Source organism: Eulemur rufifrons, chromosome 7 (assembly GCF_041146395.1).
Source record: "Eulemur rufifrons isolate Redbay chromosome 7, OSU_ERuf_1, whole genome shotgun sequence".
NCBI lineage: Eukaryota > Metazoa > Chordata > Mammalia > Primates > Lemuridae > Eulemur > Eulemur rufifrons.
This window is the reverse complement of record NC_090989.1, coordinates 208675665-208702575: the sequence shown is the minus strand read 5'-3', so window position 1 is coordinate 208702575 and position 26911 is coordinate 208675665. Positions and strand designations below refer to the sequence as shown.

The window sequence follows — 26911 nt, the reverse complement described above, 5'->3', positions numbered from 1 at the left end:
ATGAAGTATTTTCTTGCCTTTTAAAACGAAGTAGATTTATGTGTGTGGGTAATGTTAGATCTCCAAAGTGAGAGAAGTCAGATGTGTGTAGCTTGCTACCATTTGTGTTTTCTTTTCTTCAAAAGGGAGGGAGATAGTTAAAACTTCATATGCAAGAGAATAAACAGGTACTGAGGGTTTGGGTATATACCTGTTTGTAGTGTTAGAATTTTTATTATGTGTCTGCATTACTTTGTTTTTAAATAGCTAAAATAAGTTTTTTAATAATAGAAGAAATTGTAGTTATTTCTATTTATATTATGGATGAAGGTCTTACAAATGGGAGAAATCCTAAAGGAAAGAACTAATAGAACAAAAGTGATAGAAAAAAACTGAGGAAAAATAAAGGCAACAAAGGTAGTTAATTTTTATGCATTATGATCACATTCAAATAAAGCATAACACTAAGGCCCAGATGAATAAACGGAAAGTTATCAGTTGGCCATAACATTTTTTAAATTTAGCTTCAGTATAATCAGGAAATACAAATTATAATAATAAGTAGCTTGATTTTCATCTGTAAAATTTCGAAAAATAAGAATATTCCATGTTGGCAATGATACAATAATTTGATACCTTAATTTTTACTAGTGGGAATACATTAGCATAGCTGTTTTAGAAAACAATTTAGTAGTATATGTATATATGCACTCAATACAGGAGCACCCAGATATATAAAGCAAATATTATCAGAGCTAAAGGGAAAAACAGACCCCAGTACGATACTCATTCGAGAGCTCAGCACTCCACTTCCAGCATTAGACAGATCACCCAGACAGAAAATTGACAAAAAAACACTGGACTTAATTTGCACTACAGACTAAATGGACCTAATAGGTATTTATAGAACCTTTCATCCAACAACTGCAGAATACATGTTCTCCTCAGCTCATGGATCATTCTAAAGGATAGACCAGGCCGGGCGCGGTGGCTCACGCCTGTAATCCTAGCTCTCTGGGAGGCCGAGGTGGGCGGATCGTTTGAGCTCAGGAGTTCGAGACCAGCCTGAGCAAGAGCGAGACCCCATCTCTACTAAAAATAGAAAGAATTATATGGACAGCTAAAAATATATATAGAAAAAATTAGCCGGGCATGGTGGTGCATGTCTGTAGTCCCAGCTACTCGGGAGGCTGAGACAGGAGGATCGCTTGAGCCCAGGAGTTTGAGGTTGCTGTGAGCTAGGCTGACGCCACGGCACTCACTCTAGCCCGGGCAACAGAGTGAGACTCTGTCTCAAAAAAAAAAAAAAAAAAAAAAAAAAAAAAAAAAGGATAGACCATATGTTAGACCACAAAACACGTCTTAAAAAATTCAAAAAAACTGATATCATACCAAGTATTTTCTCCTACCACAATGGACTAAAACTAGAAATCAATAACAAGAGGAACATTGGAAAATATACAAACACAAGGAAATTAAACAGTGTGCTCCTGAATGACTGAGTAGTCAATGAAAAGATTAAGAAGGAAATTGAAAAACTCGAAACAAATGAAAATGAAAACACAACATAGCAAAACCTGTGGGATATAGCAAAAGTAGTAATAAGAGGAAAGTTTATGGTAGTAAGTGCCTACATCAGAAAAGTAGAGAAGCTTCAAATAAATAATGCATCTCAAAGAACTAGAAAAATAAAAGCAAACCAAACCCAAAATTAGTAGAAAAGAAATAATAAAGATCAGAGCAGAAATAAATGAAATTGAAACAAACAAAAAAATACAAAAGATCAGTGAAACAAAAAGTTGGTTTTTTGAAAAGATAAAACTGACACACCTTTAGCCAGACTAAAGGTAGAAGACCTAAATAAGATAGAACTAAAATAAGAAGACCTGAAAAAGATAGAAGACCTAAATAAATAAAACCAGAGATGAAAAAGAAGACATTACCGCTGACACTGCAGAAATCCAAAGGATCATTAGAGGCTATTAGCAACTATGTGTCAATAAATTAGAAAACATAGAAGATATGGATAAATTCCTAGATACATGCAACCTACCAAGACTGAACCAGGAAGAAATCCAAAACCTGAGTAAACCAATAGCAAGTAATGAGATAGAAGCAGTAATGTTTAAAAAGTCTCCTGCTGAATTCTAACCATTCAAAGAAACTAATACCAATCCTACTTAAACATTTTAAAAAATTGGGCAAAACACTCAAACTCATTCTATGAGGCCTATATCTCCCTGATAGCAAAACCAAAGGTAAAACAAAAAAAGAAAACTATAGGCCAATCTCTCTGATGATCATAGATGTAGAAATTACCAGAAAATAGTAGGAAACCAAATTCAACAGTACATTAAAAAAATTATCCATCGTGATCAAGTGTGTTCACCCCGGGGATACATGGATGGTTCGACCTATGCTAATCAGTCAGTGTGATACATCATATCCACAGAATGAAGGATGAAAACCATATGATCATTTCAACTGATGCTGAAAAAGCATTTGATAGAATTCAACATCCCTTCATGATAAAAACTCTCAGAAAATGGATATAGAAGGAGCTTACCTCAACATGGTAAAAGCCATGGATGACATACCCACAGCTAGTATACTGAATAGGGAAAAACTGAAAGCCTTTCCTTTAAGATCCAGAACAAGACAAGGATGCCTTTTACCACTGTTACTCAGCATACTCCTGGAAATTCTAGCTAGAGCCATCAGACAAGAGAAATAAAGGGCATCCAAATTAGAAAGGAAGAAGTCAAATTATCCTTGTTTGTGGATGATATGATCTTACATCTAGAGAAACCTAAAGACTCCACAAAAAATCGTTAGAACTGATAAATTCAGTGAAGTTGCAGGACATAAAATCAACATACCAAAACAGTAGCGTTTCTGTATGCCAACAGTAAACAATCTGAAAAAGAAACCAAGAAAATAGTCCCATTTACAATAGCTACAAATAAAGTAAAATACCTAGGAATAAACTTAACCAAAGAAGTGAAAAATCTCTATAATAAAAACTACAAAACATTGATGAAAGAAATTGAAGAGGACACAGAAAAACAGAAAGATTCCACACTTGTGGACTGGAAGAATCAGTATTGTTAAAATATCCGTATTACCCAAAGTGATCTACAGATTGAATGCAATCCCCTTCAAACTACCAATGACATTCTTCAAAGAAATGTATAAAAAGTCTTAAACATGTTGATGGTATTTAAACTAATTTCACCTCTAGAACTCATCCTTAAAGAAATAATTAGAAATGTGGACACTGTATGTTAACCAGAGTTTTTAATAGTGAACAATTGACATTAACCAAAATGCTACCATTGGGGTTATGGTTGAAATCATGGATAATTTATTACACATATTGGATCTGTAGCCATTAGTGTGATGAAAGAGTGTTTAATTACATGGGAAAATGCATACTTTAAAAAGTTAAAAAAAGCACAGAGTGTACCCAACTATGTAAAAATAAAGTTAAAAAGAAATATAACCAATAGTTAACTTCTGGGTGGGAAAGATTCTATTTTTTCTGTTTTGCCAAACTTTTCAGATTTTCTAGAAAAGTTTGTCTTGTTTTTAAATTAGAAAAAAATATTGAATTGCCTAGTAAAAGTCCTTAAGAGACCTGGCAAGGAATAAATAAAAATGTTTTATAATGAACAAACCATTTATTTGTTTTAAATTGATGCTTCTGAAGTTTCTGGTTGCTGGTATCTTCTGTTATCTGTTTTGTCTCCTGATCTGGAGACATTTTCAGCCACCTGAAAACATTTCTTTCTTAATATTACCACAGTTCCCCTGTCAAACCAGTTTTCCTCTTGCATTCTGTGTCTTGCCAAATGGTATCTTGTTATCTTTGATTACTTCTTTCCTCTTAACCCCCTACATACAGATTATTTCATTTTGGCTTGCAAATATCTTGAATCTAGGCACTGTTTTTTCTTTTCTCCCATTTTTCCTGCTTTAGTTCATGTGTTTGTCAACTTTAGGTTTAGGCCTCTTCTCTCTGGGCCAGTCTTTTCCCTGTAGTCTATTCTCCATGTGACCACCAGTTACCTTCCTGAAAATAGGTATCCTGGTCATATTTAGTTTTGCTCTTTGAAAATTTTCACTGGGATGTGCACGTATGTACATTTTAATAAATACTTGTACGTTGTTTAAAAAGTCAAATTAGCCCATAAGACTTACAAGGAAAAATAGTTCTCTACTCTTCCTTACCATTCCATAATAATAATCAGTTCTCTTAGCTTTTTCTTTCTCTTTATTTCCATATTTCTGGATAATAAATTTATATTCTAACTTCTGAATTTAAGGATTTAATAGTTTTAGCTATGATATTTCAGGATTTAACATTCATACACTGCCCCTCCCCTTGCCCCAAATATTAGGTCATTAAATATGAAATGTCTGATTTCAAATTGAAAGTTTATTATTTCTCAGACAAGAAGAAGTACAATTAATCAAAGTATGTGCCTAAACTATTGACACAATTTCGTCATCTTTACGGTAGCTTGCCTTTGCCAGCAGCAAAGAAGCCTGGAGAGCGAGTGGCGATGAAATTGCAAAAGGTATTTTCCACAGATTGTTGAGAATTGAATATTTTTACTTGCACGAAGTGGTGCGAAGCCTGGAAGAAGTGGTAGTCAGTTGGTGCATAGTGTGGTGAATACGGTGGATGACAGAGAGTTTCCAATTCCAGCTTCTGTAGCTTGAGCAGCATTGTTTTTTATGATACGTAGTCTTGCAAGAAGATTGGCATGTCTCTGTTGACCAGTCTCAGCTGCTTAATTGCAAGCATCCTCATCATTTCATCCAATTGGTTGCAGTAGACATTTGCTGTAATCTGTTGACCAGGTTTTATGAAGCTGTAGGGTATAATACCAGTGCGTTACCACCAAACAGAAACCATTAGCTTTTTTTGATGAATATTTGTTTTGGACTGTGTTTTGGCACTTTATCTTTTATCCAACCATTGTACTGAACACCTGCAGTTGTCATAAAGAGTCCGTTTTTACATCACACGTAACAATACAGTGTAGAAATGGTTTGCCTTTATGTTGTGACAGCAAAGAAAGGCAAGCTTCGAGACAGTTTCTTTTCTGATACTCGTTTAATTCATGTGTTACCCATCTATCCAACTTCTTTACCTTGCTGCTTTGTTTCCAGTGGTCCAATACTGTTGGAATAGTAACTTCAAACCTTGCTGCTAATTCATGTGTAGGTTGAGATGGATTCGCTTCCACTACAGCTTTCAGGTCATTATCATCCACCTTGGTCTCAGGTCACCCACATGACTCATTTTCAAGATTAAAATCACCAGAATGGAACTTCTCAAAGTACTGTGTGTTCATTAGCCACAACCCTCCTGGACACTTTGTTGATATTTCAAGCTGTCTGTGATATAGTGGTTCCACAATGGAACTCATGTTCAAAAATAACATGAAATTTTTTTACTTATCCATGGTTTCACAAAAATTACTCTAAAAAAAAATTTGACAAATAATCACAAGCCAAAACATACGTTTGAAAGAATGAGGATGTACCTTCACACACACACACACACACACACACACACATACACACGTCAAAGTGAAATGTTGGAGATCTCAACTGTCAAACTTAGTACTTAAGGAAATCAGACATTTCATATATAATAATCTAATAGTAATTCAGTTTTCAGTTAAATCATTCAGTACTGACATTGTGATCGTCTACATATTATTGACAGATGAGCGAAAGTAGTGTATGTTTATATTTTCTTTCATATACAAAATTTTGTTTTTCTTTGAGGTGATAATTGTCTCTTCTTTCTGATTTGCTTAGCTTTCTGTGTACTTCCTAATTCTTCCCCTTCCATTATTGTGAAACACATCGGGTAATTTACCAGTTGTATATATTTTTTTGAAAACGCTACTCTTGAAGTCTTTGTTCTCTGTCGTCAGGCTACATTGATTGCTTGCTAGGCCCACTACACAAGCTGTCCTTCTGGCTTTCTCTTCATTCTTCTGGGGGTTCCATTTTCTCCTCTTTTTTGTTAGATCCCTTGTTACCTGAATTGCATACCTTTTACTGTTTTTAATTTATTACTTCATTTGGTAGAGCATCTCCAGTTCTTCTGGGAGGTACGGAGGGAAGTTTTTTTGACACCTTTTGTGTTAAAAAAAAAAAAAATGTCTCCCCTACCTTCACACGTAGTTGATATTTTGATTGTAGTAGAATTCTAGGTTGGAAAATAATTTCCCTCAGAATTTTGATGCATTCCTCTCCTGTCTCATAATTACAGTGTTTTTATCTAACCCTTTATATGTGACCCATTTTTTTCCTTTTGGAAGCTTTTATGATTTCTCTTTTTAATGACCATATCTTAAATTTGATCATTGTAACCCTTTAATGATCTCAGTTTGAAGCATCCTTTCTCAGACCACCACCTCTGTTTATAGGTTGCTTATGCTCTGGCTCCTACAGTTCTTCCATTCTCTCCTGAACTTCAACTCATTCATCATATCATCTTTTCTCTATTATTGCTACCCTCTTGTCCTCCTTCAAATATAAGTACCATTTTCCTTTATTTTAACCACCCCCTTGCATATACTTTCAACTCCCTTCCTCTTTTCCCTTATTGTACCTCAATCCTAGTTAAATTCAACCCTTTGCCTACTCTGCCCTTAAACCTACCCTTCTCACTGTGACTGGAGAAATAAACATTCACGCTGGTTTGTCCTACTTCCAATTTATGACCACTAACTTCAAGTGGGCATTGAGTGCTACTTGGCAGTCGTTACATTTCCCTAGTTTTTTTTACTCCCACTCTCTTAAGATTTCCAACACTTCCACTCTCCTCCCTTTAAGCACATGACCTACCTTCCTATTATACGGCCTAAATAGAAGCAATCTTCCCACCTATCAGCATACGTGTCCTGTGTTCTCTTGTGTTTCTGTTACATAGATGAATCTTCTGTACTCCTGTCTGAGGGTGATTCCTTCTGCTTGTGCATTGATCCCATGCCCTGTCTTATATTCAAAGACATTGCTGTAGCAATTCTCTCCTCTATCTTTGCGTAATGTATTTGCCCCCCTTACTAATCATTCACATCAGCATACAAACATACTTTATGTTTCGCTTGTTAACCATTTCTTGGCATAATATTGTCCATCATCTTCTGCCCATATCTCAGTCTTCTTTTCAGCCAGATCCTTAAAAGAGGTGTTCATACCCACTGTCTCTGTTTCTCTCCTCTTTTTCTCTATTGAATCTGTTTCAATTAAGCTTTGAACCCTTCTTTCACCATAACTGCAATGTCGTGATCATCAAAGATGTCAATGTTGCTAAGCCCCGTGGTTAAGGTTTGGTCTTAAACTTGAATTATCAGCAGATTCTGACATAGTTATCACTCCATCTTCAAAACAAATTCTTTGCTTGACTTTAAGATGTCTTTCTTCCCTGGTTTCCTACCTCACTGGTAGTTCTTGTCTGTCATCTTATTCTCTAACCCAGCACTATACAATAGAAATATAATGTAAGCCACATATATAGTTTAATTTAATATTCTAGTAGTCATGGGTGAAATCAGTTTTAATAGCATATCTTATTTAGCTCAATATATCTAAAATATTTGAATTTAAAATATTAGTCAGTATTTAATATTGTCTATAAAAGTTGATTTAAAGATATTAATGAGATATTTTGCATTCTTCTTTTGTAGTAGGTATTCTAAACCTGGTGTGTACTTTGCACTTAGTGCACATCTCAGTTTGAAGTAGCCACGTTTCAAGTGCTCAGTGGTGGTTATGTGGTGTAATAGCTGCCATATTGCACAAACCAGTTCTAAAAATTGATGTGGCTCAGGCTCAGTTTTACACCACTTCTCTATTTACACCTCTTCTTTATCTATACTCACTCTCTTGATGATTTCATGCAGTTTCCTATTCTTAAATTCTGTGTTTTCTAATAAAGCCCAAAGTTACATCATCAACCTAGACTTTGTTCCCTGAACCTCATACTCATATATGTCACCACCTATTCTGCTTCTCCACTTGGATGTCTATCTTAAACTTAACATTTCTAAAACTGAGCTACTGATTTTTCCCTTGCCTCCAACTTCTTCCTCCTGTAATCTTCTCAATCTCAGCAGATAAAACTCCTTCATTTTTCTAATTGGTACAGACCAAAAACATTAGAGTCATCCTTGACCCTTCTCTTCCTTTCATGCCCAACGTTTAAGCTCTCATGAAGTCCTATGAACCAAAGATTAGCAAACTACAGCCTACAGGCCAATACACCCTGCTACCTATGTTTTTTATGGCTCCTGAGCTAAAAATGGTTTTTGCATTTTTAAATGGCTACATTTAAATGATTATGTAAATACCTACAGTATCCTCCATTTTGCCACTTGGCCTGCAAAGCAAGAAATATATATTATCTGGCCTTTTAAGAAAAAATTTGCCTATCCCTGATCTATCTACTATCTTATTTATTCATTTACTGAGCATGTGCCAGGCATTTAGCAGGTGCTGGCAATAAAATGGCAGGCATATGACTTTGCTGTGCAGGATGAGGATGGGAGGGAGTCCTGAGAGCTTCTTGCTTATATGTCCAGCTGCTTATGGCCCCACACCTTAACCTTAAAATGTATCTGACATCTCTTAATTCCTGAGTGTTTTCTTTGCCCTTGCTTTTCATTGGTATCTGTTTAGTTTATTTCACTCTAAGTCAGTTATCTTGTATCTTCCAAAAATTGCATTATGTGTCTTGTTTATTGTCTTTGTCCTTAGGAGATTTAATTTTTCTTTTTTGAGACAGGGTCTTGCTCTGTCATCCAGGTTAGAGTGCAGTGGTATGTTCCATAGCTCATTACAGCCTTGAACTCCTGGGCTCAAATGATCCTCCCACCTCCGCCTCCCAAGTAGCTGGGACTACGGGCATGTGCCACTGTACTCAGCTAATTTTTCTATTTTTTTGTAGAGACAAGGTCTTGTGTTGCTCAGGCTGGTCTTAAACTCCTGGCTTCAAATGATCCTCCTGCATTGGCTTCCCAAAGTGCTACAATTATAGGCGTGAGCCACTGTGCCCAGCTGGGATTTAAATTTTAATTCTTTCGCTATCATTTTAGATAGCAATGATTTCGATAGATGATTTCACAGGATGTTATGGAAATATGACATTAATCCAGAAGTCCAACATTTCTACTGTCTACATGATAAAATTCAAAACCCTTAGGAGTAATTCTGTTCATGATCTGGTCCCAACTTGATTGCTTATCTTTCTTCTCTATTTCGTATTTTATAGTTTAGCTGTTCCTAAATATGTTACTCTTTTTCATTATCCAGTGCTTTCTCTGAGGTTGTTCCCTTTGGCTTTTATTCCTTTTCTCTTCCCTGTATCCTTTCAGGACAAAGTCCTGTTTATTTTTAAACCAGGATCCCATCCCTCTGACTTGTCCAGACAGACTTCAGTTTTCTTTTCTGCCAACCCTTAGCATGTTCTTCTGTTACAGCTGGAGCTACACATTTGGTTTCCATGGATCAGTCCTACTTGGCACCTTTTGTCCTTGTGTAATTGTTAATAGCATCCCATTTTACTCTTAATAGTGTGCCAAGTTAAATGATAATGGTATGGTCCACCCTCTTTCTTGCCATTTTCCTTGCACGTGGATGTGATGTCTGAAAGTACTGCTTCATTTTGTGAAAGAATTTAATAGCTCAGGATGGTGGAGCTGAAAGGAAGATTGCTTCTTATATTCTTTTCATTTGCACGATAAAAGTCGACATCAATTAAGTTACTGTAGTTGGAATTGTGTAGCTGAACATATTTTTAACTTACACAAAAATAAATGAAATGGTAGAGGTTCCTGGTTCTCTTGATAAAGAGTAAACATCGCTATCCATTTGGTGTGTTTCCAGATATTTTCTGTAATGTGTATACGTTACATTTTGTTTAACATGATGGAATTATGTAAAGTGTTTGCAACTTGCTTTTTTACTCTGAATAATAGAGAATAGGATTTTTGTACATGCCAGCACACGTAGGTAGATTTCTCTTGCTTTTTTTTGGCGGGGGGGTACATACCATGCTGTGAAAAGTACAGTTTTTGAATAATTATTTCTGGCAAGTATCATAAAAGGATGCTAAAACTACAGAACAAAAGCACAGTGAGACACAGGATATGTACCTAGTCTCCAAGTACCTTCCTACAAGATATTTATTAATTACAAAAGGAAAAATGATAACTTTATGGTAGAGAAACTTGGCAGACACCAACTTAGCCAAATGTCCAGAATTACCAGTAATGACACAAATTGATATCATGTGCATCCCTATAGAATACTCTAAGAAGGACAGAACATCACTCCTGTGGTATTCCTACCAAATATGGTATAACTTGAATTTAATCTTGAAGAAACATCAAGCAAGCCCATTTTGAGGGATATACTACAAAATTACTTTGCCTTGTACTGTTTCAAAATGTCAAGCATGAAAGATAAGGACAGAACTGTTCCAGATTAAAGGAGATTAAATATACATTAATTTCCTGATTTGATGATTGTACCATGGTTATGTGAAAGGAGGATTTTATGTTTAGGAAATCACACTGAAGTATTTAGAGGTAAGGGGGTATCATAGTCTATAGCTTAGTCTCAAAGTTTTCTGAAAAAAAGTAGAGAATTATAATGCAAATATAAAAATGTTATCATTTGGCTGATATGGGTGAAGAGAATATGGGACTTTACTATTTTTGTAACTTTGTAATCTGAAGCATTTTTCAAAATGAATGTTAAAGTACAGCCTCTGGGAAGTGACACCACCTAGATTTAAATTCTGGCTCTGTCACTTCCAAACTTTGTAGTTTTCTGGAATTTAACCTTTCTATGCCTTAGTTTTTTCTCTATAAAATATAGTTTATAATAGTACTCACCTCAGAGCATTATTGTGAGGATAACAAAGTTAATATTAATACAGGTAAAATGGTTAGAACGGTACCTGGCACAGAGTAAACATGTTAGCTATTAATATTCCATTGTATATACAGTAAATTACAAGCCACTTACTAATGGACATTTAAATTGCTTCACATCTTAATCTGAAATATCTGTGTGCATGTTTTACCCTTACTTGTACCCTTAATATGCTACCCAGGATCTGGTCTGTAGTGGGCACTCAGATTTTGGTTGAATGAATTGAATTATTTCAGGAGCCCCTGGAATCTTTATTCAAAGTATTTTATATGTGAAATGAATTTTTAAAGCAATAATAAATCTCAGCCAATATATCTTAATATGTAAGTTTTAGGGAAATTGAACAATTTTTACTGTATTAGAATATTACATTATTAGTACCATCAAGATTATTGTTCCAGTAGAATCACATTCTCTTTCTGCACTGGTGGTGTGGGGTATTCTGTTTCAGTTATGATTGTAAATATTTTACCAATCTAAATTTCCTTGCTGTGCTGCGTTGTTTTAAGTGCATTAGTTTCTAGAACCCTAAATATCCCTGAACTTTCTGCAGTTATATCTTGGCAGTTTTGCAAAGACACTGTAAAATACAATAAAGAATGTGGGCTTTAGCTGATAATATAAATGTTTCCTCTTTGGTTAATGGCAGTGCTTGTATTTTATGATTGTATTCCTGGTATCTAGCCCATACCAGCCACCATAGGATGCTCAGAAAATGGTTTAGAAATGAGGGGATAAATGGACATTTTTTTCCCACTAATCTACCCCAAAATCTTGATTTCATGCGTGGCTACCCTTTGATTGCTATCCTTACTTTCTGACTTATTTACTCTGATTCCCCTAATCCCACTATCCTTCAGGTCCACAGAGACCCCCAATTCATGGATGCTGTCACTTTATTACTTTCTGTTACTCTCTTTGTGTCTTCATTTTCATGGTCCAGTGCTGAAATCACTCAAACACACTTATCTTCCTTGCCTCACTCATCATTTGTGTTACTTATCTGGCAAAACCACAGCCATCTGCCTATTCCGTGCTTGTACCCAGGCAGCAGAAGATGCTAGAAAAAACTCATGTGTGTGTCTATTCTCAGTTTAATTTTATGACTGCAAATCTCAAATGAGCAGTCAAGACTGGAGGCAATCCCATCCTACACTTTTGTAGTGAATTTGTTTCTCTAGTCTCTGAAGTGACTTTTCCACTTATATTTCTCACACCTACAGTGCCAACCCTTCTCACCTTCAGCTTGCTCTCTACATTATTGAAATATTAGCTATAGTCAGAAGTCATTAATATTAGAAATACCTCATCTTCTCACTATCAAAAATGCTAACCTGTCTATTGATATCCATGTACTCTGCCTTCTGTCCTCTTAAAATGAAAGTATCCCTGTAAGAGTCTAAACTCAGCCCCTCCACTTGTGTTCTAGATTCCATCCTCTTGCCTACTGCAGTTAATAAACCTTTTTTTGTATTGCATTACTAGTCTCTCCTTCACTGCTAGATTGTTCTTTTTGGCATATAAACATGCTTTAATATCATTCATTTTAAAATACCACAGTTTCCTTGATCCCATGGCTTCTTGTATTTACAGTCCTATTTATCTTCTACCCTCCACAAAAAACTTCTTGAATTAGCTGTTTTTAATAGTATTTGCTAATTTTACTTTCTCTTTCACTTGTCTCTTTACCTACTCCAAACGGTCATTCTTCACCACCATTACAGAGAAACTGGTCTTTACCCATCTTAATAAATCTAGTGTTCTCTCCCCTCCCTCTTCAACCTATGAGCATCATTAGACCCAGGTGATCACTCTTTGAAATACTTTTTTCTCAATCTTCTTGATACCACAGTCTTGGATTTCTTTCTACTTCACTGGTTAGTTCAGGTCCTGTGCTTGCTTCCTTATTCCTGGACTCCCTCTCTTTTCTATACTGTCTCCCTAAGTTGATTTCCTCTAGTTCTGTGGCTTTTAATACCAACTATATGCTGAGGAAGTCCAAATTTACATTTCCAGTCCTGATTCCTTTTCTGACTTCCAGACTCAAGTGTCTTACTGAAATCTTCACTTAGATGACCAAAGAAATTGCAAACTTAATGTAACCAAAATTGTACTCCATTTCTGCTTTTAAACCTGCTCCTTCCAAGCCCTATCTCATTTCAGGAAATGTTATCAGTTGCTCAGACTGAAAACCTAAAAATGATGCCTGATTGTACCTCATACCCACATTCAGTTCATCTGCATATCATGTTGGCTTTACCTTTTAAATATATCCTGATTTCAGCAACTTCTTACTATTCCTACTGTTAAAATCCAAATCCAAATCACTGTCAGCTCCTGCTTGAACTGTTGGATATAGTTCAATAGCTGGTCTCTCTGGTTTCACTCTGACATCTGTCCTCAAGTCCACAGATCTTTAGGAGTAATCTTTTAATGGTAGCAGTCTGTTTACATAACTCCCCTGCTCTCAGTCCTCCAGTGACTTATATTAAATTTTTGTTACTGAGGCTTGTATGTGTTACACAGAACTTCTGATAGTCCCCAGCAAGATAGTTTTCCTTAGGCCCTTCTTGGTAAACTAACATTTCATAGGTAGGGTATATAAGTATTTTGCTTTGTTTTTTGTCTACACGATGTTGTCCAAGTTTTTTTTAAAAAATTGGAAGATTTCACATTAAGCAAGAAAAACCTAGATTTTTCTTCTGAAAAATTAGGAGATCTGACCACACTGGCCCTGTATTCATTGATGGCTGCAACAGAGCAAGTAGTGGTTGTCTCCCTTCATATTGAACATACGTTCTGATTTGCCAGTCTTTACCACTCACCAATGTATCTTGTAGCCAGTGAGATGTACTTAGGAAGGTAACCTGCTTTTTGCATTTATGATCCCTGCCCTGGAGTAGGTCAGTCATTCATTAAACAAACATTGAACAGTAAGTACTCTGTGCTGAGCACTATTCTAAGTCCTAGAGATAAAGCAGCGAATAAAATTAAGCCCTAATCTCATGGATTATACATTCCTTGGCACAAATAATATATATGTAAGCAAATACATGTATCATGTCAGGTGGAGATAAGTTCCACGAAGAAAAGTAAAGCAGGATAAAGAGATATAAAACAGTAGAGGGTGTGTCGTAGAATGCACAAGGAAAACTATGTGAGGACTTTACTTTAGAACAGAGGCTGGAATATAGTAAGAGATGGAGCCTTGTGAATATTTTGAAGAAAATGATTTTGGGGTGGGGGTCAGTAAGTACAAAGTTCCTGAGAAGAGAATGTGTTTGGTATGTTTGAACCATAGCATCAAAGTCTGTGTGATGCAGTGTAGTGAACATGGAGAAGAGTGGTAGGAAACGAAGTTGGAGAGGGAGACCAGGGTCACGTGATACGGGGCTGTAGAGGCCATGTTGGACTTTGGGATTATACTGTGAGGTAGGAAACTATCAAAGGGTTTTGAGTTGGGAAGTGACATGATCTGACTTATTTTAAAACAATCCATCTGCCTTCTGGTGGTGAATAAATTACAGCAGGGACAGGTGTGGTAGGTAGGGGACTTGTCTAGAGTTTGTTAAGGAGCGAGAGAGGGTGACGATTTAAACTAGAGATAGTTGTGAAAGGACAAAGAGTGGTTAAACTAGAATTTGAAGATAGAGCCTGTAGGGTTTTCTGATGGATTTGGTATGGGATTTGGGAAAACAAGAGGAGCTGATGCCCGCGTTTTCAGCCTGAGCACTGTAGATAGATGGTAGTGCCTTTCATGGTTGGGTAACACTAGAAAGTGGACATGAGGAGTTCCTTTTTGGAGATGTAAAATTTGCGAATCCTATTTTGATGTCCAAGTAGATATAAACTTCATCTAGAGGATGATAAGCTTATAACTCTGTAATATAACTTGAAATTTTTAAAAGACCCACCCAGTCATGTGAATCATATACTGACCACAACTGAGTTGAGACTACGGACATTGTGATTTTTTTTTTTCTGTTTGTGAGATACATTAATAGTACTTGACATGAATTTGATGCTCACTGTTTTTGTTGAGAATCCAGAAATTTTGCTATAGTTCCGGCTTCTTCTGTAGCTACCTATTATTCCATTATATTAGGTTTCTATTTACATTTTTATAGGAATTATAATGTGGCAGAAACGTTCCTTTAATGGGGCTTATAACTTCTTAATTGAATCAGCCAGATATTATTAATAAATTTATTTTCTTCAAAGTGAGTCCAGAAAGCCACTTAATTTGTTAATGACTCGGCAGTGAAATTATTTTTAAAAAATGATTTGGGGGGTAGGAGTATATGTGTGAATAATTCATTTTTTCCTTACAGCAGAACATGGTTTTGTTATCACTTTGAGTAATTCTATTTGAGAAGGCTTAACCTTTGTAGCCTAACAGTATGTAAGCAGGCATTGAGTAATTTTTGAAATAAGTCTTATCTAAATCTTACAACCCTAATGGTTTTGTTATCACTTTGAGTAATTCTATTTGAGAAGGCTTAACCTTTGTAGCCTAACAGTATGTAAGCAGACATTGAGTAATTTTTGAAATAAGTCTTATCTAAATCTTACAACCCTATCGTTAAATAGTAGTTATTATATACTACTCATCTGTGAATGTGAGAATACTTTGTAAGTAGAAATTACTACTTTGTGATATTTTCATAAGCATTAGCCTTATTTTCCAAATGAACATATTAAATGCAGGTATATTTAAATTGCCTAAGGAGAAGCAATTGAAATTAAGGACAGAGATGGCAGTAGAGTATGGTGTTTTAAGTGTAGGCCTATAAGGAAAGCTTGGATGTATGATAGCAATATTTAGACCAGCAGGTTGACATTTCGTTTCTGTTTTCTTATTAATTAGTGATTTTATAAGAAAAATACAAAAAAAAGTTTTGCTACTGTTCAAAGGCCTAATTATTCCATTTTTGTATAGGAAGATTTTCAGTCAATGACTTATGGATTTAAAATGGCTAACAGTGTGACAGATCTTCGAGTTACAGGTAAAATCATTTATAAAGATAATTCACAAGTTTTACATTTTGATTTATTTCCTTTTTAAACTTATTCTTTCTCTTTCTAGGCATGCTAAAAGATGTGGAGGATGACATGCAACGAAGAGTAAAGGTATATTGTTTTTCTCTTTTCTTTGGTGTAGGGTTTTGGTATTCTCTTAAATGTCAGATTAATTTTAGCTAATTACAGATAGCTTATGTAGAACCATCTATCTCCTTTATATGCTAAGCTTTTTCTGTAATGAATTTGAATGCTGCTAGAGGAATTTCTGATAAATTAATGTCATTTTCAAATACAATCATTCCCTTAGTATCCTCGGGGTATTGGTTCCACGACCCCCGAGGATACCAAAAATCTGATAATGCTCAAGGATCTTGTATAAAGTGGCTTCATATTTGCATATAACTTTCCCATATACTTTAAATCATCTCTAGATTATTTATAATGCCTACTACAAGGTAAATGCTGTGTAAATAGTTGTTATACTGTGTTTTTAAATTTGTATTATTTTTTACTGTATTGTTTTGTTTTTTTTTTCTGAATATTTTTGGTTGGCGATTGGTTGAATCCAACCCTCAAATACAGAAAGCTGAGTGTATTAAAAATTTAACTCTCCCAATTCTTTCAATTTTTTGCCAATGTTTAAGACTTTTAGTATGCTATTTGAAGAGTAGTATTTTTCTCCCATTAGAGTTTTAAGTTCCTCAAAGGTAAGGATTGTCTTCTTCACCTTTGTATCTTTAATAGCTGGTACAGTGTCTAAAACACAATAGGTGAGCATAGTAAATGGTAATATCCCAAATCTGGTAAAAATCTTCTTTCTAGATGACATCCTTCAGCTGTGTGACCTTGATGATTTGCTTTTCATAGAGATTAAAAAGGGAAAAAATTATTTTTATTTTTTTTACACTTGTGTAGGAGTATGGTTGTCAAAGAAACCTTGTTATTCTTTTTTTTTAATTTTTGCATTATTCAGTGAATTAAAATGCACAGTGCCTCACTTTTAGATGAGGAAAATACAACTCAGAGGAGTTAAGTAACCTGTGTCTGAGTCTTAAGGGCATGTACTTAGTAAGTGACAGCTCCAGGGCTAGAACCAGCATCTTCTATCAGATCGTCCTGTGGCACTGCCCTGGTATTTTGTTAAATAAAATTGTCAACTATATCACTTGTATTAACAAGATGCTTTGCATTTTAGTGTAAATCAGGTCAAGTAACTTTATTTGTATGATACGATTTTTGTAAAGATTACTATTTTTTTCTAACAGGGTTAGTTTTGAGAGCATCAGGAATTTCAATAAATAGATAGTTTTACAGGAAAGTATACTCTGTTATATGCTTTTATAGTACTTATTTCATTGTTTTGCGTATGCTGGTTCAATACCTGATTGCATGATCTTTATAATTTATATCAAAATGAACTTTTGTATATGGCATTAATAGGAGGAAAATAAATACAGGACACAGCTTTTTTTCTCTAAATATTTTTCCTAAAAATAAATTCTTGTATATACTTAATAAATTATTTAAGTGCATTACCTTGTATATTTATAATCTAATGCTTTTCCAGGTTTATGTTTATTGTAATTCACCTTTTTTAAAATTTTAGAGTACTCGAAGTCGACAAGGAGAAGAAAGAGATCCAGAAGTTGAACTAGAAGTAATTGAACTTATTTTCTGGTAGATAATATCAGAGAAGTCTACCTCTTAATGTTGTAGTTTTATGAACTGCGTTATAATTTATGGAAGCCCTTTTTAAGGTATTTCTTTAAAAATTAGACATTGCAAGGGATTTTATTTCCCTTGTATTTATTTTGATAGAATGATAATGCAGCTCTTTCAAATACATGATTTCAAAACTCTTCAATATTCCGTGAGGTAGGAAGAAAAAAATGATCTTTTTACAAAGAACTTCCACAGTGTCAAAAGTTGGTGAACCTCTGTTGAGATCCTAAATTTTCTGACTCTGCTTAAAGCACTTTTTAATCAGTCCTTTTTAAAATGCTAATTAAATCAGCTTTTGTGAAATGATAGTGTAACTTTTGACTTAAAATATCAGTCCTGTTGATATCGATAGAAACTTTATACTTCTATTTGAAAAGCATAGGCTTTGTTTTGTTGTTTTCTGCAGCTCGTTTTTCAGGAATTTAAAAGCCTTTAAGTGAAGATATGTGCCATGTAATAAGTTACTAACATTGAGATTTAGGAGTTAAAATAATATATTTTAAAATAAAATTCCTTTGGCAGTCTTTGCATCTTTTAACTTCTAGTCCTTTCTTGTTTTTTAGCACCAACAATGTTTAGCAGTATTCAGCAGAGTGAAATTTACTCGAGTGTTGCTGACAGTGCTTATAGCCTTTACTAAGAAAGAGGTAAGGGCATTTACTATAATTTGTCTATATCTGTTTTAGTGATTTTTGGATGGCATGCCTTATTGAAGCTGTTGTGAGACTTTTCCATTAAAGTACTACTAATCTCAAATACACAGCACTCAGCATTTGATGTATTTATACCAGACTAACCCTGATGATTTTCTCAAGCAGTCACATGAATTTTATGTTCTATTACTTACTAGTAAATAAAACAATAGAAGCTGAAATAGCTTGTGGGTTGTCATTTTTTGTGAATTGAAAAGAAGAAAGTAAAAATAAGAATTTTAGGTAGGCCTGTTCTTCCCTTCAGTAGAAAGTAAGAATAATGAGAATTATAATAAATGAGAATTTTAGTAGGCTTATTTTTCAAATAAACATTGGATTTATATAGAATCAAAAGCAAGCCCTAGATAGTGAACATTTTTTCTTTTGTGTATTTTTGTATTAAGTCAGTTACAGACTAATTTGTGAATAGTTAATAAATGGTGAATAGAGATCCAACCTTTACCATTGCTCTAACTCCAATAATTCAATTTTTTCTTGTTTTTTCCCCACCTTGATGAATGACATAGTAGAATTATTGAAATATTTCCCATTTTCCAGTTGACTGCATCTCTGGTTTTTATTATAAAAAATAAGATAAATAAACCAGAAATAGTTCTTTTTTCTTTTTGATGAATCCTACAAGATACAGATGTGAATAAAAAACAATTTCTATCCTAACAGGATCTGGGCATCCTGTATTAAGCGAATAGTTTGTGAAAACCAATGTCATTATAGCAAGCATTTAATTTCATTATTGTTTATAGGATTTTCCTATTTAATGTATATCTTTCAGTGAAAGAATATGTAAGAATGTTTTTGGTGATTTATTTGCTAGACCAGTGCTGTTGCAGAAGCTCAAAAATTGATGGTTCAAGCAGCAGATCTTCTTTCTGCCATTCATAATTCATTGCATCATGGCATCCAGGCCCAGAATGATACTACAAAAGGAGGTAATTGTTCATATTGCTCCCACCCTTTTTCTTCTTTCCCATCTAAAATACATAGTGTTTGGTTTGTTCTAAAATTTCACTTGTCAGTCTGCCTGGACCTTGCAATGTTTTACTCTAGAGACTTATATAGAATCTGTGCTCCCTTCTTTTAAAATTTATTCCATACTGAAGAACACTACTGTAGAACTTGGCCATCTTCTGTATCTTACTGTTTAGACTCTGAATATTTACTGTCTTATGTTCATGCTGTGATGTCAGCAGTAACTTCTTTTTTAATCACCTCTCCTCTTTATTCTTGTCTGAGAGACCATGACCCCGGTTGCAGTCTACCCTATCTCCATTAGGCAGGCCTAGGTATTCCCTCTCTGGCCTCATTGCACTCATACATGCCTCTGTTATAACGTTTTTTTTTAGTACATTGTATTGTAATTATTTACCCATTTGTCCTTCCATGAAATTTTGAATACTTTTAAGGCCAGGGACTGTCTTCTTTCTTTTGTATCTCTACAGTCTTGGCATGTTGTTAGTACTCACATTTTGTTTATAAAATATGTCTTAAAATAAAAGGAATAGTGTACTTTATTGTAAAATTTACAATTGGGTTAACATTTTAGATAGTGTGTAGCAGTTTTGATTACCCTTAGAACTAATTAAAATGAGATGATATTTATATTGTTTAGTGTTTCTCAGTTGTTGGTCTTGTGACCAGGAAGGCAAGTTTTTTTCTGATTCACACCCCTTTCCTTTTCCACCTCTCCCTTCCATTTAGGGACAGGAGTTATGTTTCCTTTCCCATGAATTTTTCTTTCCTTACTCAAGGAAAGAAGGAGCAGTCCAGAAGGTAATTTGGGTTAGGAAATCAGTATTCTAAATTTGTATGTTTCTAGTAATTATGCTTAATTTGTATAAATTTGTTAACATTTTCTCTTTTGCCCCAGGAGGGGGAATATGTTTATGAGATAAGTGACTAGGTGGCGTTATGTCACCATGGATCATAAAAAGAAGGTTCTGATGCATAGCAACCAATAGTGCATGTTTACAGAGAGGTGTAAAATATCCACAACTCTTAAATACTTTGAAATCTATTGCAAGAATACTTTCATGAAAACCACCGTATAATACATGGCTTCAAAGTAATTTATTTGTTGGATAATATCCAAATAAGATTTTTTTTTTTTTTTTGAGACAGAGTGTCGCTTTGTTGCCCTGGCTAGAGTGAGTGCCGTGGCGTCAGCCTAGCTCACAGCAACCTCAAACTCCTAGGTTCAAGCGATCCTACTGCCTCAGCCTCCCGAGTAGCTGGGACTACAGGCATGCGCCACCATGCCCGGCTAATTTTTTCTATATATATTTTAGTTGGCCAGATAATTTCTTTCTATTTTTAGTAGAGACGGGGTCTCGCTCTTGCTCAGGCTGGTCTCGAACTCCTGATCTTGAGGCGCGCCGGGCCCCAAATAAGATATTAATGACACAAAACAATCTTCCAGATTACTAGAATCTGATGTTTCTTTTTGCCATATCTGACTACTGTGAGCTGTTCTTTATATTTACAGTCAAGCAAACTCTGAGATGATAATTGCCAGAGGATCATTAGTAGCTACAGGTTGTGGCTTCCCTGTATTTCAAACCAGTGCTAAAAATTGTATATGTTCTCCACTGTTTCTCTGGGTTTATAGTATGCTTAAAGTAAGCTTCAGGAAAATAGTTTACATATAATTGGCTTGAATAAACTTTAAAAAAATGTTATCTTATGACTAAGATAGTGAAATTTTAAACTTAAAGAATATTCACTCTGTGCTTAGTTTTCTGTATAATACCTTGTAGCTGGCTTACTTTAACTTTGTAATTATGCTTTAATCATAAAGCCCTATAGTCCTATAATTAAAAAGTTAATATTTTCTAATGTCTATTCTAAGACGAATGATGCGAAAATAATAGTGTAGATTAGCTTTGGTCTCAGGTAACTCATTTTGCCTTCTAATTATTACAGCTCCAGCTAGTGACAAAATGACTACGTAAACCTTGAAATCACTGAGGATTCATTTTAGCTTCTCATTGGTATATATTCATTAGGAATTGGAAACAGTGGTGTTAAGGGAGAAAATAGGAAGACTTTAACTTGATCTAAGAATTGCTGGTGGGTTTACTCAATGAATGGTAATATTTTAATGAAGATGCAGAAGGCAGAAATGATTTGAGAGGTGGATAAAGAGGGCAGCTCAGATAATGAATAGGATTTTTTGATGTGATGCGGAGCAATTCACTAGTAAAGTAAATATTTAGCTCTGGAAAATGGATGGAAATAAATTTTAGAGTCATTTTCATATTAAATGCTTATTGAAATTGAAGGAGTGAATGTGATTACTCAGGGCTTACTGGGTTCAGAACTTTGGGTTAAATCTCTGTTGAAGGAACAAAGGAGGAAGAAGATCCAGTGAAACAGATATTGCTCTTTTTTTTTTTTTTTTGCTTATACTGTCTTGAATTTTATACTTTTTATGTCTGGAATTATAGCTCATCCTTTAAAATGATGTTTATATCTTCTCTTCCAATGCAATTTTCCTGGTTATTCTTGTCAAAATATGTATGTCCCATGTTCTCTCATAGTTTCCTGTGAATTAGGTCTACTTTACCCTTTAGATTTCTAGCTTTAACAATTGCTAATGGAAATTTAAAAATGTATTTAAATTTATGTTGCCTGGAATTGGTAGATACTTTTGGAATAAATTTTCAAATCTGACACACATACTTTCAAGAGGACTTGTTATGTTTTTAAAATAAATTAAAAGATAGCTGATGAAAGTTGGTGGATTGAACACATTTACCTTCTGAAAACTCCAATGGATAATAAAGAAGTGATTTTTTAAAAAATAATAGGCATAATTGGTAAAGAGGAAAAGGACAGGGAAAGGAGACAATAACTACAAAATTTTAGAAACTGGAGAACAGAAAGACATTGACTTAGTTGTCTCCAAATAACTGAATTCTTAGTCACTAATAGGGGAAGTCAAAGACAACTCAGTTTTTAAACTGTGGGCTTCATTATTAGTTTAAACTGTAGTTTAAATTGAAAGGCTTCATTATTAGTTTACCAAATGCCTTTGGAAAGGGGGATGAAAATTTAGCTGAAGACATGAGAACTGGTTGAAAATCAGTTTAAAAGCTGAGATTTCCTCTTCCTGTTTCATTGCATGACATTCCTGAACCTGAGAATATTCAAAGTTTATTCTCTGAGTGAGGAAAACAGAGGGATTCTGGACTGAGGGGATATGAGGCCCAGTTGAAGGATACACATAATGAGAGAATGGAATCAAAGTTTAAATACTTAACTGTTGTGACCTACTCTTTTCCCTGCTTCCCTCCCCTCCACTCAGCTTCCAAAACAATGTAGCCAGGCTTATGCACTCCACTTAAAAGTGTAGAAGATTCTTCTTAGGGAAATCTGACAAGCCCAAGAGGTTGAGAAAAACAATAGCAAAATCTAAATTTACTGACATCAGTAGTTCCCCAGATAAAATGGTTTGGCTGAGGCTTGGTCTATATTCACAGAGCTCTTAATGGGGTTTTTATGTGTTTCAGTTTCAAATCTGAGTGTATAGTCAAAGTTGGAAATCCCTAGCCTGAAAGAAAGAGACAAAAACAAACCTTAAAAGAAATGAGAAAAATGAATACATAAAACAAGAAAAGGACGCAATACAAAAGGGAATATGTTCTTTGAGATTGAAAGTATAAGAGCAGAAATGACATAAATAGAAAGTTTAGAATACAAAGTTTTGGAAATCTTAAAGGAGAGCTAAAAATGAGATAAAAAATAAGGAGAAAAAAGTTGAGAATATTATGAGTCCAGAAGTGTTGTACTACCTAGCAAGGATAAATAAATAAATAAGATAAATAAAGCATAAACTAATGACAGTTGTTCCAGAAATAGAGATCAGAAAATAGAAGCAAAAAGAGAAAATCATTTAAGAAAATGTCCTGGAATCAAGCCATACAAATACAGAGATTGCAAAGACCAACATTCTGTGGCCATACCACCCTGAACATGCTCAGTCATGCCTGAAAAGGCCAATGAAGAGCTGCCTAGCACAACCAGGATGAACATTGATCTGTATCAAGGCATGTAATTTTGAAATTTCCGAATAGTGGCAACAAAGATTGTAAGAGATTTGAAAGAGACAAAAGCAAGTTATAGGCACAGTGTCAAGACAGAATGTCATCACACTTCTCAGCACCAGCAGTGGAAAGTAGAAATCAGTGCAGCAAAAACAGTTGAAGGAGTCACGCTTCCTTATTCAAAACTTACACAAAGCTATTAGCAATCAAGACTGTGTGGTTCTTATTAAACATAGATTAGTGGAATAGAATAGCATTGAGAGCCCAGAAGTGAACTCTCATATTTATGCTCAACTGCTATTTGACAAGGGTGGCAAGACAATTCAGTGGGGAAAGAAAAGTCTTTTCAACAAATGGCGCTGGGACAACTGGATGTCCACATGCAAAAGAATAAAACTATATACTCCCCATCTCCCCATTGCACATCATATACAAAAATCAATTCAGAATGGATCAATGACCTAAATATAAGAGCTAGAACTATAAAACTCTTAAAACATAAGCATAAATCTTATACCTTAATAAAAAGAATGAAAAAGTGGGCAAGGGATCTGAACAGACATTTTTCCAAATAAGATATGCAAATGGTCAATAAGTACCTGAAAAGATGTGCAACATCAGTAGCCATCAGGAAAATGCAAAGCAAAATAAAAAGATACCACAGCCCACCCACTAGATGGCTTTAATCAAAAAGATAATAACAAGTGTTGCAAGGATGTGCAGAAATTGGAACCTTCATACACTGCCAGTTGGAATGTAAAATGATGCAACTGCTTTACAGAACAGTCTGATAATATCTCAAATGTTAAACATAGCGTTATCTAAGATTGGATAAGAGAAGTTACAATCCTAGGTGTATATCCAAGAGAAATGAAATCATATATCCATAAAAAAGTTATGCTCACAGCAGCATTATTCATAATAACCTAAAGGTAGAAACAGCCCAATGTTCATCAGTGAATGAATGGATAAAATAAAATGGTATATCCATTCATTTATTGCCAATACTATTTGGCAATAAAAAGAAATGAAGTACTAAAGGACCATTAAAAGATTATGTTACATGGAAGAAGCCAAGCACCAAAGACCAGATATGGTATGATTTCCATTTATATAAAATGTCCAGAATTGGCAAAACTATAGAGACAGAGAGTAAATTAGTGGTTGCCTAGGATTGGGAAAGGAATGGTAGTGGAGGAAGTAGGAGAATGATTGCTAATGGTTATAGAGTTTCTTCTTGGATTGATGAAAATGTTCTAAATTTGATCGTGGTGATGGTTTCACAACCCTGAATATATGAAAAAAAAACCAAAACGTTGAATTGTATACTTTAAATAGGTGAGTTATGTAGTATATTGATTATATCTCAATAGCATTGTGAGTAAAAGGAAATCACTGGAGATGTTTTCAGAATTTGAAGTGAAAGGGTTTTATTTCTTTCTCTTTCTTTCTTTCTTTTTTTTTTTTTTTTTTGAAACAGGGTCTCACTATTTTGTCCAGACTAGAGTGCAGTGGCATCATCATAGCTCATTGCAATTTCTGACTTCTGGGCTCAAGAGATCCTTTTGCCTCAACCTCCTGAATAGCTGGGACCATAGGCACATGCCACCATGCTCTGCTAATTTTTAAATTTTTTGTGGAGACGGGATTTCGCTATTGCCCAGGCTGGCCTCAAACAATCCTCCCATCCTGGCCTCCTAAAGTGCTAGGATTATAGGTGTGAGCCCAACCAGGAAAATGGTTTCTAATGTTGAATTCTATATACAAATTATCATTTAATTTTGAGGAAAGATAATTTTAGGCATTTAAAGTCTCAGAAAAATTATCTCCCAAAAGTGTTAGAAGATGTGCTCCATTAAAACATGGGAATAAATCAAGAAAGAGAAAAGCACGGGGTTTAGGGAATATGAGAATACGACACGAGAGAAGAATGAAGGAAATCCCCAGTATGGTGGTGAAAAGAGATCACAACATAACAGCTAAGCACCATATATGGACAAGTCTAGACTGGAGAAAGTCACAAGGCTCTAGAGGAATTGTCTCAAAGAAGATACAAGACTGGCTGTTGCCAATGAAATTGATACAATAGCTGTTGTTTGATGTATTGAGAAGAGGTTTAAAGAATTGGCGAATAGTTTAGGCTTATGAAACAAAGTAAACAAAAAGTGAGACAATTACTAACTTGAGAATGTTTTTGAAAGTAAAAGTTACCTCCAGGTTTGCAAAAGTTTTCCATGGCCCAGATGTGAATATCATTTACTTAGTCATAATGGTGCAAATGTTGAATATTGATCATAACCAAAACTAACCAAAGTTAACTATATTGGAAGTGAGGGGACATAAGTGTATGTACGCATGCAATTTGTATACACTTACAGAGCAACTTATCTTTTCATTTTTTCAGTCTTACACATTATCTTCGACTTCCTCCTAAGGAGAAGGATAATGTGTAAAACTGAAAAAAAATATGAGGTAGTGCTATAAGCTTTTTGTTTGGCAATACGTGGATAAATAACAAAAGAAATAGCTAAAAGGAAGTAGAAGAGATTGCCTCTGGGAAGAGAGAAATGGTGGGGTTGGGTGGAGAAGGTGGGCAGAGGATTGTTGGTTGGGCCCTTTCTCTTGACCAGTGCCAGTTTCAGGCGTTGCAGTTTTCAGTGCATCTTATTGATTTGCTGAGCATAGTTCTCAGACATGATGTTTTCGCTGACCTCCAGACAGTGACCATGACCTTCTTTTGGTGCTAGTTTGGCTTTGGGAAGTGCTTTGGAGCTGCCTCTTGGTCCAACCAATGAGCTGGTCATCACACATCACAATGGGGTCAGGAAATGCTTCGTTGTTGTTGCATACAAGAAGAGAAGACAATACTTCAAAATGACAATTTTTTAAATTTTGGTTCAGTTCATGAGTCACCCACTTAGCGAGCTTTTTTCACCTTTCCAATTTGCTTCAAATGCTAAATGACTGTAGAATGGTTGACGTTGAGTTCTTCAGCAACTTCTCGTGTAGTTGTAAGGGGATCAACTTCGATGATTGCTCTCAACTGGTCATTGTCAACTTCCAATGGCTGGCCACTGCGCTCCTCATCTTCAAGTCTTTCACCTCCTTTGCAAAACTTCTTGAACCACCACTGCATTGTACGTTCGTTAGCAGTTCCTGGGCCAGATGTGTTGTTGATGTTACAAGTTGTCTCCGCTGCTTTATGACCCATTTTAAACTCGAATAATAAAAGCGCTCAACTTTGCTTTTTGTCTAACATCATTTCCATAGTCTAAAATAAATATAAAATAAACAGCAAGTAATAAGTCATTAGCAAAACTACATAAAGCGGGAAATGCACATTAAAATGATGTATAACATAACCACATTTATTTAAAAATGTATTCCAACACCAAGAGGCAAATTTCAACAATGCTAAAACTGCAATTACTTTTGCACAGCCTAATATTTCAAGAAAATGAGCAAAAA

General features: G+C 35.0%; 1 protein-coding gene across 2 annotated transcripts in view; it reads left to right on the top strand.

Annotated features, from left to right (window-relative positions):
• Positions 1-26911, top strand: part of NAA35 (N-alpha-acetyltransferase 35, NatC auxiliary subunit) — a 93567-nt gene that overhangs the window by 23727 nt on the left and 42929 nt on the right. For both annotated transcript variants that reach the window (XM_069474066.1, XM_069474067.1), the window contains exons 7-11: positions 15884-15950; positions 16031-16074; positions 17573-17623; positions 18252-18335; positions 19216-19330. In XM_069474066.1, the coding sequence (XP_069330167.1) occupies positions 15884-15950; positions 16031-16074; positions 17573-17623; positions 18252-18335; positions 19216-19330 (361 nt within the window). The remainder of the gene's footprint in view (positions 1-15883; positions 15951-16030; positions 16075-17572; positions 17624-18251; positions 18336-19215; positions 19331-26911) is intronic.